This window comes from Prionailurus viverrinus, chromosome D1, assembly GCF_022837055.1.
Source record: "Prionailurus viverrinus isolate Anna chromosome D1, UM_Priviv_1.0, whole genome shotgun sequence".
Classification (NCBI taxonomy): Eukaryota; Metazoa; Chordata; class Mammalia; order Carnivora; family Felidae; genus Prionailurus; species Prionailurus viverrinus.
The window spans coordinates 111,022,477-111,037,650 of NC_062570.1; the positions used below are offsets into that span (position 1 = coordinate 111,022,477).

At 56.3% G+C, this 15,174-nt stretch overlaps 1 protein-coding gene across 1 annotated transcript; it reads right to left on the reverse strand.

Moving 5' to 3' along the window:
* Positions 1 to 5,893: 5,893 nt before the first annotated feature.
* Positions 5,894 to 14,364, reverse strand: LOC125177150 (pepsin A). Its single transcript, XM_047879236.1, has 9 exons — positions 14,309 to 14,364; positions 13,727 to 13,886; positions 11,823 to 11,940; positions 11,165 to 11,283; positions 10,185 to 10,384; positions 8,609 to 8,725; positions 7,412 to 7,556; positions 7,215 to 7,313; positions 5,894 to 6,123 (listed from the first exon to the last, which is right to left on the reverse strand). Exons 1-9 carry the CDS (start codon positions 14,362 to 14,364, stop codon positions 5,974 to 5,976), a joined length of 1,164 nt encoding a protein of 387 aa, XP_047735192.1. The 3' UTR covers positions 5,894 to 5,973.
* Positions 14,365 to 15,174: the final 810 nt, after the last annotated feature.

A 15,174-nucleotide genomic window follows, 5' to 3' on the forward strand; every position in this document is an offset into this window, starting at 1 on the left:
GGGGCGGGAGGCAGGGAGGGCAGCCAGGAGGGGGAAGCCCCGAGGCCTCAGCCAACCCCCTCTGAGGCTAGGATGGCCCTTCAGAGTTGTCCTGAATTGGGGCCCAGGGCCAGGGCTTTGTGACCCCCGTTTTGACCCAGGAAAGGGGTGTGACCTTGGCCAGGCAGCTCCCTTCAGCCCGGGGAGGGCTGATGGCCGAGAGCTATTAGCCAACAACCTTCCCGGCAGCCCGCAGCTGGGAGAATAAATCTTCAGTCCCGAAGGGGAGGATTTGGGCAGGTGCAACCCAGTGTGTGCGACAGATGGAGAGGACCCAGTCACCAGCTTGCCACCACTGAAACCTGTTTATTCTGCAGCCCCCATCACATTTGCCCAGCCCTCACCCCCACCCCCAGCTGCCCTCTGACCTGCTGCCCAGCACACTTCCCGGGGCGGGGCGGGGTGGGGGGGGGAGCGTCCGTCTGGGGTACCCACCTAGACATGAGTGTATCAGTGAGGTCCTAATCCCAGTGTGGTGGCAGGAATCGCGAATTTCTAGCCAGGAGCGTGGAAACCCGAGACTCAGAGATGCAAAGGATTTAGAGATCCATAGGCGTGTGGTGAGGAGTGAGGTCTGGGATGCCCTGCTCGGCTGTGACTAGCCCAGGGACCTTAGGTCCGGCTCCTGGGTCTGTCTAATGGGGAATCGTAACACTCCCGCCGCTCGGAGCTGTGACAATGGCAGGCTCAGGCCTCTGTGGTTTGCACTTGTGACTTGGTGCGGCCCACCCACTTTACGAAGCACCCCCGCCCCCGCCCCCCAGGATCTAATTTCAGGATGAAAGTGTCGAAGGCTGGCTGCCTCCACACTGCCCCTTCTCGAACAACCCGGCTATCGGTAATGGCTAGAAGTCAGTGCCAAGTTTCTCATGGCTATTCAATAAAGCGTGCAACTTGAGTGTTAATCCCAGTTTCCCCCTCCACAGAGCTCAAGTCAATTGTATTTATTTTGAATGTTTAAAAAAAAACAAAAACAAAAGCAAAGGGCGGGAGGATAGCTGTAAACGTCCTCCCCGAGGTGGTCCAAGTATAAATAATGCTTACCTGGACCCCCGCTCCCCATTCACAGCTGGGACCACAGAGGCCCGGAGAAGGGTCCTAAGGTTGTGCAAGAGTATGAGGTCTGAGCTGGGAGGAGAGCCCCGTTTCTCTGACTCCCAGTCTGGGTTTTGTCTCTTCACATCACACTTGGTTGGATTCTTCCATTGTAGTTTTAGAGACAGTATATGGTAGGGCGCTGTGATTACCCTGTTTTGGTTTGGGTTCCCCCGAGAGCAGACTTAGAGATAAATATCTGGGAGAGAGTCACTGCCCTGGGGAGTGATCCCGGGGAGCACGGCAAGGGAAGGGGGCGGTGAGACAGAGACGGGAAGGAAACCAATCGCGGTGCATTACAGAGTGGGTCGCGGCTATGGGCATCTGGTACCTAGCCCTTCTGCAGGCCCTCTGGGAGACCGTGTAGCACAGGCCTCGGAACTGTCCTCCTGTGGACAAAGGCATCCTCGTGCCTCTCTTGTCCCCCTCTTGATCCCAGGCTGTTGGCTCTCCAGCATGTCCGACTGGCCAGGGCCAAGGGTGGGGCTTGCCTCCTTTATACTGTCTCCCGGGCACAAGCAGGCGCTTGGAGAAGAGGTAGGGGACTGTCTGCAGAGGGCCTCCCGGCTGGCCGGGACTGCCATTACCTCACACTGTGGTCAGCACCGTCCCTTCCCAGGACCCCTGGGGGGCCCAGGGCTGTCCTCCTTCAAGCAGTGCTGATGTGACATGTTGGGAGGCCCCAGTGGAATCCAACTTGGTAAGACCGTGTTCTGCCCGAAATAAGCCCCAGGATGCATGGGCCCCTGTCCAGGGCTGGCTGGCTCCAGCAGGCTGGATGGCTGCCTTCAGGACCCCAGATGGGTGAGAGCTGCTTTTAATGAATGGGATGAGCCGGTCTGAATTCTCAGCAGCTGGTCTGAATTCTCTGACTCCAACATGCAGGGGCGGGGGTGGGCGGTTGTTGTTGGGTGTCTCGCCAAGCACCCTGCAGTGTCCCGTCCCTGGGACTCCGTGCTTAGGAGGGGTCTGAGGAGCAGTAGAGGATGCTGGAAGCCTGGTCTGTGGTGTCAGTTTCCCTGGACTTCCCTGGGGAGTTCCCAAAGGGCCACATTAGGAGACCCTGCTCAAAAGACCTGGGTTTGGAGGTTTTGTTTCGCTTTAGTTTATTTATTTTTGAGAGAGAGAGAATCCAAAGCAGGCTCCAGGCTCCGAGCTGTCAGCACAGAGCCTGACACGGGGCTCGAACCCACGAACCCTGAGATCATGACCTGAGCCGAAGTCAGATGCCTCACCGACTGAGCCACCCAGGTGCCCTGTGGGGTTGGAGGTTTTTAGATGAACAGGCTTGAGAAGAAACCACAGTAGGCTTCGAATTAGGATAAACTCAGATTTAAGAGTACCTTCCCTGAATTTTAGCGTGCAGTGCGTTCACATCATTAGAAATACAAACACGTAAAACTGTATTCAGTGAGACATCTCCCCCATCCCCCTTCTACCCGGCTCCCCCTCTTCTTCCTTTTCTGGTTTCTGATTCTGGGTGTCCTTTCTCAGGTCCGGTAGGTATGTAAGTGCAAGGAAATCTTAGTTTCTTCCTTTGTAATCCAAAGGCAGCATAACACAGGCCTGTTGTCACATTTGCATGTGTGTTTTCACCTAGCCATCTCTTCTCAAGATCTTTCCCAGCACCTAGGAGAGCACGCTCATTGTAAACCTTGCCGGCCCGCACACCGAGTTGTTTAAAACCAGCCCCCCACCGGGTGGACATTTGGGTCGTTTCAAATCTTGCTCTTACAAAAGATGCTACGAAGAATAACCTTGTACTTACATCATTTTGCACGTGTGCAAGTGTATCTTTAAGAGAAATTCCCAGAAGTGACGTTACTGGGCCAGAAGGTATACGCATTTCTAACTTGGATAGATATTGCCAAATGGCGTTCCTTGGGGGCTGTACCAGTTTCCGTGCTTACCAGCAGAGTGTGTCCGGCGACGCTGTGGGTTCCACAGACCAGTGGAGCAGAGACCTAGGAGATGAAAATACAGCCCTGGACAAGCGTGAAGGGGGAGCTGCGCTCAGACCCCCAAGGCCTGCGGGGAGTGGGGAGGAAAGACGAAGAAGCCCGAGACTGTACAAAAGGAATGTGAATCTGTCTTATCTCGTGGGGCGAAATGGGAAGAGTCAGATCAGATACGTCAGCTCAGGGTTTCTCAGTCCAAATGGTCTGTTTAAAGGGGAGCCTTTTTAGATTCTGTCGGGATCCAGGAATCCCAGGGTGAGGAAACGGAAGAGGGGCTGGGAGGGAGGGGCTGGGCTGCAGCTGCCGGGGGCCGGGAGCAGAGTGGGAAGGGTCCAGGAAGCCGGGCCTGCATCCCCAGAGCCGAGCACACCGCCTGGCTCGTGGGAGGTGCTCCGGAAATGCCAGAAACGGAAACACAGCAGACGAGACAGGACAGTGTGAAATTCCTCCCCAGAAACCCAAGAAGTCCACCTGTTTGTCTCGGGACCACGTACGACTGGAACAGAACGTTGGAGGGGGTGGAAGCGGACCCATCTGGGTCTTACGCGTGCCCTCGGTGAAGTCAGATCCACTTCCTTGTTGTTTCCTTCCAAAAACTCATCTTGAATTCATTGCTCAGTCAACACATATTTATTGAGCACCTACAGTGTGCCGGGCCCTGCTCTTGACGCTGAGGCTTCAGCCGTCCCTGCCCCGGTGGATCGAAAACAAGCTGTCCCATAAACGCACGATGGCAGGTTGTGCTGAATGCCCTCACGGGTGGGAGAGCCAGGCTTCGAGCCGAGCGACGGTAGTCAGGGAAGGCTTCGCAGGGAAGCGCTATTTAAGCTGAGGTCTGCAGGACGCTTGGTGTTAGCAGGTCAGGAGAAAGGGATCAGCAAGCCAGGTAAAAGGGACGGGGTGTGCAGAGGTCCGGAGGTAGGGAAGAAGTTTGGGCATCTGTGGAGATGGCAAAGGGCCAGGGTGGCAGGAGCTCAGGGTGAGAGGGGTTAAAATGAGGCAGGGAAGGTAGCTAGGGACCAGAGCATGCAAGGCTTGGAGGGCTTATTGTCTTATTCAACTGTGCAATTCCAAGGCATTAATTAAAGGTCTTCACGGGGGTGCCTGGGTGGCTCAGTTGACAGAGCGTCCGATTTGGCTCAGGTCGTGATCTCGAGGTTCGTGAGTTCGAGCCCCACATTTTGGGCTCGCTGCTGTCAGCGTGGAACATGCCTCGGATCGTCTGTCCCTCTCTCTCTGCCCCTACCCCGCTGGCAAGCGTGCTCTCTCTCTCTCTCTCTCAAAAATAAACAAAAAAAAAAAAAAAAAAAAAGAAGGCTTTAAGCAAGGGAGAGATGTGATCAGATTTATGTTTCAAAAAGATCTTTCGGCTGTGGAAGATGGGGTAGGGAGGGGATTAGTGACAGTAGGGAGACCGGGACATCCTAGAGCCCCACATCTTATATTTGCATGGGTGACAAATGACAAATCGGGGGAGGATGGCAACAAGAGAGTTTCCAAAGCCATGTTGTCCTGTGTACCCCAAAGTCACTCCCTCTCCGCAGGGAGGCCTAGTGCCAGCCCTCAGCCTGGAATCCAGCTGCCCCCCGGCTGTGGGGGTTTTTCCCACGGTGCAGCTGAGAAGCTGGGGTCTGCAGTGGGTTCCCCAGCGAGAGAGGAACCCGGGAGGAAGCGGCATCACGCTGAGCTAAGATGAAAGAGATCACTTTGCGGGAGCACTTCGCCAAGCCTTTGGGAAACATGCCTTGGGCACCTCCAGGAAGCACGACCTAGAAAGCGAGGTGTTGCCTGCTTCTTTTGTAACTTTGTTCCTCATTGGACATTGTGCTTCCAAACCCATGGGCAGAAATGCTCTAAGAATTTCCTGTTTTCATGGCTAGGGCCATATCTGCTAATGAGCCTGCTCACTTCCTTCTCACACCCTCTGCTCAGGGGCCTGGAACACGGTCCTCTTTAAATGACTGACAGGGCAGGGCGCCTGGGTGACTCAGTCGGTTAAGCGTCCGGCTTCGGTTCAGGTCATGATCCCACGGTCTGTGAGTTTGAGCCCCGCGTCGGGCTCTGTGCTGACAGCTTGAGCCTGGAGTCTCCTTCGGATTCTGCGTCTCCCTCTCTCTCTCACTCTGCCTCTCCCCTACTCACGCTCTACCTCTCCGTCTTTCAAAAATAAATAAGCATTAAAAAAATAAATAAAAAATAAGTTTAACTCATTGATGGGAAAATGGACCCGTTCAGTGATCTGTACCCAGAGTGAGAGGCTCGAGGGGTTTTCAGGCGTTGGTCTGGATCAAGCAGCTGACCAACAGAGAGCAGCCCAGTAGATTTGGGGGTGTCAGCTTTGGTCACCCCTCCGACCCTCGCCTGGCCTGGCCTGCTTAGGAATGTCAGTGGAAAGCTACCTGCCCTCGATCTCTTTCTTTTTCTCACTATCTCTTACTGCCTTTGGGAGAAAGAAGTTGACTCCCTCACCAAGAACCTTGGTGCCCTGTTCCACGAGGAGGCAACAGGCCTGGCATTTCTGGTGCCTGTCTTTACACGACGCTCCCAGCCAAACCCGCGGAGGGCTGTTCATCTTCCTGACTCGATTATGGGGTGTGAACCGCTGTCACTGCTTGGTGCGGTCCAGGCGGATGTGGTCATCTTGTCCCCCTGGCCTGGCGTTCTAACCCTGATGGTGCGGCGAGAAATACGAAGAGAAGAGACTGCACGGAGCGTGTTTCAGGAGGTTGGGTTTTTATTCTACGTTATTGGTATGATAGGGAACAGGGCCAAGATTCCGCCTCCACGATCCCATAGGAAGAACAATCAGGAGAATTATATACATCTAGAGTGGACAACTAAGGCTGGATCTTCCTGGGGACGTGGCGGGAAAGACGCAGGCTTAGGCCACGGGGGCCAGGCCGACCTGGTTGTTTGCCCTGTCGAAGACGGCAAAGTACTGGCGGATGAAGACGTCACCCAGGATCCAGAGCTCTCCGGAGGCGGTGGGGAGGTTCATGCCCTGGAGGCCGCTGATACAGCCCTGCTGGCTCTGGAGAAGAGGAGAAGGAAGCTGGAGATGGGACACAGGCTCGGCAGTGACAAGGCACTGGGGACTAAGCCGCAGGCAGCGCGGGCCGCCGCAAGGCACGCGCAAGGAGCGGCGTCCTGGCTGGCGTCCGGGGACGTGGCTCTTCTCGGCCGGGGGTCGGCCTGTATAAACTGCTCATTCTACTATTGGTTTCCAGGGAATACTAGACATTATCCAGTGTTTCTGGCAGCTGTACAGACCCTGACATCAGCATCGGGGCTGAGGGGTTTAGGGAAAACTCAGCCGCCGTGAAGGATTTTGGATGCTGGGGTGACACAGCCTTTTCTCATTATTCTGACCCCCTCCAGTGGCAAAGGGGATCGGCTGTTAGTCCTTTTCATTTACTGGGGAACCGGGCCACAACCTTGGCTGCGCGCTAGAATCACCTGGGGGGCTTAGGAAAACCCCACTGTTTAGGCCCCGCCCCCTACTAATGAATCATCATGCCTGGGGACCGCCCCTCGGACCTCAGCACTTCTTGCTGAATAGCCTCTAGTCACTGGGCAAAACTACCCACCCCCCCACCCCCACCGTGGCTCGTAATCTACCAAGTAAAGATTTGTTACTTCACAAGCCCCCGCCCTGCGGAAGGTGCGATTTCCATTTGCTCAACCCTTTTCGCGCCTTTGATGTGGTCGCTCTGACCTGATCACCCTCACCACCCTCGGAGGATGGGGGAAGCTGGTGTCTCTATTTTTTAGACCAGGAAACTGAGGCCGGGAGCGGCTGCCGCTTGCTCAGACTCCGCGAGCCAGTAATTGGCACCCAGCTTGGACTCAGGTGTGCGGCTAGAAACCCTCTCTTCCTGCCACTGGCCTTTGCCTCACTTTTGCCCTGTTGGGGGAGGGGCGCTGCACCCACAGTTTCATGCATGCAGCTGTTTACAATGTATCCTATTTTCTCTGGAGGCTGCCCAGAGCAGCCTTCAGCTTCCTCTTGTGGAAGCGCCCTTTCCCTTGTGCAAAAGCCGGGGGCGGGGTGTGGGGCGTGGTGTGGTACGTGGCCGCATTCCCTGCAGGCACACCTAGGTGGCTGGCCCAGAGCCCCCTTACCTGCAGGATGTAGGCACTGGGAGGCAGTGGGTACTCATTGCCGTTGATGGTGAAGACGATGTCGGGCAGGTTGTTGATGGCTGAGCAGCTGATCCCCATCTGGAAAGAGTTGAGGGTTAGGAGGACTTGGGTTTCTTCTGCGTGGCGGACAGACCCGCCACTTGGGTCCTGAACAGGGCAGTCAGGGCCGGACTCACCTGGCCGTATGAGTTCTGACTGGCTCCAATGTCGCTCTGGATGTTGGCAATGGCGTTGCTTGGGCCGGTCAGCAGAGAGGTGCCTGTGTCCACGATGGCCTGGCAGCCCCCGTTGCAAGCGATGGACTGTCCGTTCATGGTGATGCTACACAGGGATGAGATACAAGGAAGGGTCCCCTGAGTCCCCAGGGGGTAGATCTCCCCAAGGAGGAGCCAGGTGGCCCCAGAGGGTCCCCTCCTTCCCTCCACAGGCCAACACATAAAATTCCAGCTTCTCCATCGTGCATTCAGTTACTCAACAAACATTGACCGAGTGCCTGCTCTGTGCTAGGCGTGGGGGATGCAAAACCAGACAGCCACACGGTTCCAGGCTGCGGGGAGCTCACGGTCGAGGAGGAGCAGGACACGTGGCAGGGGAACAGAAGCATGATCCAGGGGGCAAAGGGGGTGGTGCCGAGCAATCAGGGAGGGCTTCTCAGGGAAGCGGACACCCAGCGGTTGCTAGGGAGGTACAGAGCGGGAGGAGGACATCACAGGCGGGGAGTGACAGAGATACGGAGCAGGGGCAGGAGGTAGAGGAAGTGAGGGACTTTTAGCCATGGCTGCGGCAGGTGCAAGGTAACCCTACGTGCCCGTTTGCCCAGGACAGTCCCGGTTTTAGTACTGCAAGTCTGGCGTCCCAGGGAACTGCTCATTCTTGGGCAAACCTGTGTAGGTGGTCACCCTAAGAGGCCAGCAGGGTGACAAACAGCTGGGGAATGAGGCTGCTTGGGGGAGGGGCGGGCTCCAAAGGGGGCAGTGTGGGGGGGGGGGGAATGAATGCCCTGCAATGAGCCCCCTCGCCCTAGGGTGGGAGGAGTGAGTGCCAGTTCAGGGTCTCCTCAGTGCTGGGGTGTGTGGACAAGGATGCTGATAGATTGTCCTGTCTGTTCGACGGGAAGGAAAGTGGCTGTGTCATCCTTGCAGAACATCTTGAGGCGGGTGGGGAGGGTCCCCAGTAGCTCGCCTCCTCCAGTGAGGTGTCTTTCTTGGGATCTCTCTGGCTTGGCCAGCTTCTGCTTTCTCCCGCTGGGGTACATCTCCCTGGGCTGGCCGTTTGGCTGTTCCAGGGGGATTCTAGAAAGCTCCGTTAACTAGGGATCTATATGCAACGGAGATCCAGGGCCCCTGCCAGGATGTTGCCACCAGTGTTCTCACCTGTCCACGGAGATCTGCCAATAACCCTCGACAGAAACAGGGATCCAGTTCAGATTTCCAGTGTAGTAAGAAGAATCAATGCCACCGAACATCACCACGCTGCCACTCTGGTCATTGCTGTGGTGGGCGGGGGGGAGGGGAGATAGGGATTCATCCATTCATTCATTGACCTGAATATCTGCTGTGTGTGTCCTAAGAGCCACCCCCGCGATTGAGCTCTTGCCAGTCCCAGGAGCTGGGATCCTTACACCAAGGCCCCTGAGTGGTCGCTACTGTTACTTCCGCTTCACAGCGAGGAAACCGAGGCTCAAAGAAGTGAGGCAACTTGCCCGAGGCCACACAGCCAGCGAGTGCCCGAACCGAGACCAAGACCGGAGCCCAGGTCTTTCTGGTTCCAACGCGTGTGGTTTCTGCCGCATATTCGCCCTCACTGCCGTGAATGCAGGGGCGCCTGGGCGGCTCAGTCGGTTAAGCGTCCAGACTCTCGGTTTTTCGGCTCAGGTCATAACCTCACGGTCTGTGAGATCGACCCCCGCATTGGGCTCTGTGCCGGCAGTGCGGGGCCTGCTTGGGGGTCTGTCTCTCCCTCTCTCTCTCTGCCACTCGCGCTGTCTTGCTCCCAAAATAAATAAATAAGCTTAAAAAATTAAAAAAAAAAAAGAAAGAAAGAAAAGAAGCAGATGCGTGTCTGTCATAAGGATTTGACAGTGTAGTTCACAGGTTGTCAGACAGGGGCGGTTTCTAATTTGCTCCTGTCTGGGATGCTTTGATTGTCATGATCCAGTGGCCGCAAGGGGGTGCCACTGAGAGCTAGTAGATAGAGGCCAGGGAAGCCACTAAACATCTTACAATGCCCAGGAGAGCCCCAACAGAAGGAGTTATCGGGTCTAAAATGTCCATAGTGCTGTGATTGAGAAACCCTGACCTCTCTTATGGGTAGCACCCATAAAGGTAGGCTGTGTTTAAGAGCCGACTTGAATATTAAGGGTCCCGGAGGAAAAACAGATGAACGGCTCCTCCTGTTGTAAATTGCAGGGGTCCTTGTGACCGGGACATTCTCTTTCTAAATCTCTGCAGTTTCGGGTTAGATAGGGAAGCGAAGGTGGGTGACTCCAAGAAATTAACCACGAAAGAACTGGCCCCAGATATAATGGTCTCCACTCACCTAACCCCACCCCAGCTCCCTGCAAACCTCTGACCGTGCAATGCAACGCAGGGAGGTTATAGGGCGACAGTTAACTGCTCAAGAAAAACATTGACCACGACCCATCGCTTCGAAAGAGAAGGATGTGTCACAAGAAAGCCGAGTGTCTCAGGAAAATTGATGACATTCTCTGATATTCTTGCATAAACCTCTGCTCAATCGAACCAACCCTTGGCGTATTCTGTATTCACTCTTGGAATTAACTCATAGCCACAACCGGAACCTAGATTTGCTTAACTAACAGAGGAAACTTGCTTTCATCATTTAGAAGTTCCCTTGTTGAAGACACAAGCCCTATTTTCCAGACTTGGACAGCCCCCTGTGGGGCCAGGTGGCTGTGAGCCCCCCCTCCCCCGCCCCTGCCCAACTTACCCGCTCAGGTAGACTGAGAAGAGATCCTGCGAAACCAGCCCCTCATTCCACATGTTGTCAAAGACGGGTGTGGCCCCGGAGGCAGAGATCTGGGGGTAGGCCAGGCCCAGGATGCCATCGAAGGGAGCATAGTACAGGAAGGAGCCGGGCTCAGTCTCACTCAGGCCGAAGATCTGGTTGGTGTCTGAGACGCCTCCGACCTGGGTCGGGGGAAACCACGATGTTTGCGGTCAGCACGGGTTGGCTGAGCACTGTGGGCACCGGCCCTGGGCCCAGAGGGTCCCTGGTTCATTTTGAGTAGGAATTGGCTTCCAGGGTGGCAGGCGGGAAGGAAGGGAGGAGGGCTGTCCCCGGGAAGGCTTGTTATTCCTGTGGAAGTAACCATTGCAACTGATCTCCAGATGGCCACAGTCTGTGGAGTGAGAATTTGCTGCAGAGCAGATGGCCACCGTGTGTGTGTGTGTGTGTGTGTGTGTGCATGCGCACGCATGCATGCACGCTCTAGCTTCTGATGATTGGATGCAAAGGAGGCCCCAGACAAGTCACGGCCCCTGACCCCGCTGCACCTGCAGGGGCTGGGGTGGGGTGGGGTGCTTGTGAAGCTCTCGTGACTCAGGGGGGCTGCAAGTGGGGGGTGAGGAGGGGAAGGAGGTGCTGAAAGAGAACTGAGCCTTTGTGCCTTCCGCTCTTGGCCCCTACCCGCCATTCAACTTGGGGGTGCTTGAGGTTGGCCTGTGGCTCTGGGAATCCACTCCCTTACCTGCTACTACCCCCCCCCCCCCAGAAATGTCTGTGACATCTCTGCCACTTACCCCCCCCCCCCCCCCGCATCCCATCTCAGGTTACTTTTGTGATCACCGAGCCCCCCCGTCGCTTGAATAAGCTGGCTCTGGGGGAGGGGGTGCACCGTGGTCCCCAGGGTCCTCGGAAGATGGCTCCAGGGCTGGGCAGGGTGAGGCGGCCGGCTGGCAGGTGCTCACCTGGACGGTGTCGTATCCCAGAATGCCTGTCATGCTGCCGGTGCCATAGGCGATGGAGACTGGGTTGTTGGTGGCCTGGTAGGTGGAGGACTCCTGAGGGTTGAAGCGCTTGTGGTTGGCTGCCGGGGCAAGAAGTCACGATGTCAAGTTCGAAAAGCTGAGCGAGAGTCACGGGCTGAGAGCATGTTCCTTGGGGGCAGGGGGTGCCTTGGTTCTGGGTGGGGCTTTGCAGGAGAAATGTAACCCTCACCCCAGGTTTCAGAGCCTAAGCATGCCCAGGTTCCACTTGTGTCTGGTTGGGCCAGTAGGGACCCTGTCACTGAGGGCAGGTCCCCAGCAGACCTAACGGTCTCCCAAGGTCGCCCAAGCTAACACTGAACAGAGCAGGCTCATGGCTGTCCGCGGTGCCAAGCCCTTTCAAATCCTTTCTGCCGGTGGACCGGGCTCCGTGAGGGCAGGGACTACGTGTGATTCACGCCGTTCTCCCTGGGCCCCCGAGTCCAGGGCTTGGCGCCCAGTAGCTGCTCAGGAAATGCCTGCCGAGTGAATCCCTGAGTGACTCCCCCCAGGCTTCAACCCTAGTGGAAGCCCCTGGGTGTTCAGGGCTCCAGGTCAGTTGGTCCCCGAGAACCCGGGCAGGGCAGGGCCAGGCACTCACTGCAGGCAGGACTCTTGCAGTAGACAGAAGGCACCCACAGGTTAGAGGAGCCGGTGTCGAAGATGACGGTGAACTGCTGAGGGGGGGTGCCGATGCCGATGGTGCCGAAGTACTCCATCTGCCAGGGTGGGACAGCACAGCTCAGTGACCGCTCCCCAGCCTGGCCTCCCCGGGGACTATGTCGGGGTGGGCTCTTCAGCCCACCTCCCACCTTTCCCTTCACCGTTCTCCAGGCCTTTCTCTCCCTGTCCAATGCATCCATCCTTCAAGGCCCAGCCTGGCCTCCCCCTCCGCCTGGAAGTCTTCCCTGATTGCTCCTCTGTTACCCTCTGACTGTTCTCTTCTAAGCACCATGAACACCTGATCATTATCGGCTGTCCCCTCTTTATTCAGCTCTTGTCTGGTATATCTTAGTCTCATAGTCCTAGAGAACGTTCGCACGTTCTTGGACAGGGGGTAGAAACTTACAGCACCCATCAGAGTCTAGGCTCAACTGCTTTGTCATTAAACTGCCGACGGGGAGGCAAATAAATCCCCTCACGATGGGGCACCCCTCGAGGCGTCTGATTCCTAATCTCGGTGTATGTAGCAGGTTCAAGAAAGCACAGAGTCAGGATTATTATTCTCAGTGGCAGCGCCTTCTCCCTTCCCAGCTCTGTTCCAGCCCCGTGAGGCTTGCCGTTCTTTGATGATGATGTCAAGCTCATTCCCCTCCCAGGGCCTTTGCACTTGCTATTTCTTATGCCGGGCAAATGTTTATTCTAGATCTTTCCTCGGCTGGCTCCCTCTCCCCACTCATTCGGTGCTCCAGTCGACTGTCACCTCTGCCAGGAGGCCCTCCCTAACCGCTTTATCTAAATTTGCCCTTCCCTCATGGTTCTCCTTCCCCTTACTCTGATTAGTTCTTCTTTGTGACCCCACTCATTACCTGAAATTATCTTAGATACTTGTCTCTTACTTGCCTTTCCCTCTAGAACCTACGCTCTTTGTTTATCCACCATTGTTTCCTTAGCTCCTTGCGCCGAGCCTCTGGCACATAGTAGGTGCTTCATAAATATTTGTTACGTGAGTAGGTGGGCTAATTTTACCAAGCTCTTGCCAAAGGCCAGGCCCTGTGCTAAGCACTCCAAAACCCCACGAGAAACAAACAAACAAAAAAAAACCAAAACCAAACAAAAGGCTACGCTCTTAACGACCGGCAAGCTTGCTTCATAGCCGTGGCCCAGTGCCACGTACACTGGGGACACGACATCTCCTAAGGGGCAGGGTGTTGCCCTTGGGTCCCAGATGGAAGAGTCAGAGTGATCTTCCTGAAACTCCAGTCCGATCGTGTCGACCCTCCCGGTGAAGACAACTGAGTGGCGGTTGAGGAGACAGACTCTGATTTGGCTACGCTCACCGACCCCTCAGTCCTCCATCGTGCCTCTCTCTCTAGCTCTCTGCTGTCCCTGAACACCAGCCTCCTTTCCTCGCATGCGCTCTGTCCCCCGCTGTCCCAAGGTCTGGCACACGCCGTCAGCCCTCTGGGACGCTCTCCTATCCCCTGGAAACCCCCCGTTGTTCCTTCCCTGCTTGCCCCGGCCACACCCTCACAGTGTGAGACCGTCACTGAGCCGGGGTTGTGAGGCTCACTGGGGACCGTCTGTGTGTCCCTCCTAAGACTGTGAGCTCCTTGAGCGCAGGGGCTGTGCCCCTGGGCCCAGCACGGTCCCTGACACGTAAAGAGGTGCTCCGTATGCATAAACACCGGAGGAAAGAGTGAATGAATGGCAACAGCTCTGACGGTGACTTCCTGCCCTCCCTGGGCCTCTGGGATCCCGGACGCAGACCCCGCGGTCACTGCCTGGGGGTCCGGAGCGCTGGCCCATCCTCCGAGCTGCCCGGTTGCCGGCCCGTGCACTCACATCCATGTAGTTTTCCAGGGGCTGGGCGGCTATCAAGGTGGCGGACTCATCGTGGAAGTACTTGTTGGCTGGGTTGAAGCTGTACTTCTTCAGGAAGTCATCCAGGAGGCCGTGCTCGATCAGGTTCTCCCTCAAGGTCTTCTTCTTGGTGAGGGGAACCCTGTGGCAGAGCAGTGGCAAAGGGGGGGTGTTGGGAGGAGGAAGAGGAATCGGGCGAGGAGTCGGCCCGTGTGGTGCCGCGGAAGCCTCGGAAGGCCAGCCCGGGAGAGGACGAAGAAGGGAGGCCGAGGCGGGGGGTGGGAGACGCTTCTCTTTTTGGCATGCTAAGGCAAAGAGGTTAAGCGGTTGCCCGAAGTCGCCGGGCGCCCAGCCATGGCCAGGCTGGAGCCCCACGTCGGCGGGGCTGCGTCCCCAAGAAGGCAGAGAGAGAGAGAGAGAGAGAGAGAGACAAGAAGGGAGACTGGAGCCAGTGGAACAGAGTGGAATCGGATGGGGGGAGAAGGGAGGAAGGAAATCGTGATGCGGGGAGGAAGACAGCAGGAGGAGATGGCTGTTCCTCGGGCAGCGCGGCCCCGGACTCACTTGATGATGGTACACTCAGAGAGTGCCACCAAGCTGAGCAGCAGCAGCCACTTCATGGTTCGCGTCGGTCCCGATCTCCGGAGGAGGGTAGATGGGTGGAAAGTGTACCGCAGTCCACGGGAGCTGCTGCTTATATACAGCCCAGGTCCTTGGGGATCAGCCTTATCGGCCTCCCAATGTCACCCCTTATCGTAACCCCAAACAGAAAAGTTCCCGATAAGACGGTCCCCGCCCCCGAGCTCTGTTCTGAGAAGTTTCCAATGAAGTAGATTTCCATTGTAACCAGAGCCCACAGTTGGGATGGACCTGGGGGGGGGGGGGAGCGGCAAGCTATGGAGGGGTGGCCTATTTCTTACATGGAATCCATTAAAATGTGACAACTTGAATATTTTGACAGAATGGGTCTAAAGTGCACTTAACCTGGAACGGATGCGGAGGAAGCTCGTCGCCCCCTGCTTTGCCCCCGTGGCACAGGGGGCTGGGGTTCTCAGGGGACGGTTCCCCACCCGGCGATGGGCCGCGTTCCTGTAGCTGCTAGCCCAAAACACATTCCTAGGTTGGTGGCTTGGGACTCAGGACACATTTCTTTCTTTTTATTTTATTTTTTTAATGTTTATTTAGTTTTTGAGAGAGAGAGACAGAGAGAGACAGAGACAGAGACAGAGTGTGAGTGGGGAGGGGCAGAGAGAGAGAGGGAGACCCAGAATCCGAAGCAGGCTCCAGGCTCCGAGCTGTCAGCCCAGAGCCTGACGCGGGGCTCGAACCCACAAGCCGTGAGATCATGACCTGAGCGGAAGTCAGACGCTTAACTGACTGAGCCAGCCGGGCGCCCCTCAGGACACATTTCTGCCCAGAAATGTCCTCAT

Excerpts from the sequence above, each read along its gene's own strand:
- LOC125177150 (XM_047879236.1), bottom strand. The coding sequence starts at position 14,364 with ATGAAGTGGCTGCTGCTGCTCAGCTTGGTGGCACTCTCTGAGTGTACC. Across the intron at positions 10,385-11,164 it reads TGGGATACGACACCGTCCAG|GTCGGAGGCGTCTCAGACAC; the intron begins GTGAGCACCTGC and ends CCCCCGACCCAG. Across the intron at positions 7,557-8,608 it reads TGGCAGATCTCCGTGGACAG|CATCACCATGAACGGACAGT; the intron begins GTGAGAACACTG and ends ATCCCTGTGTAG.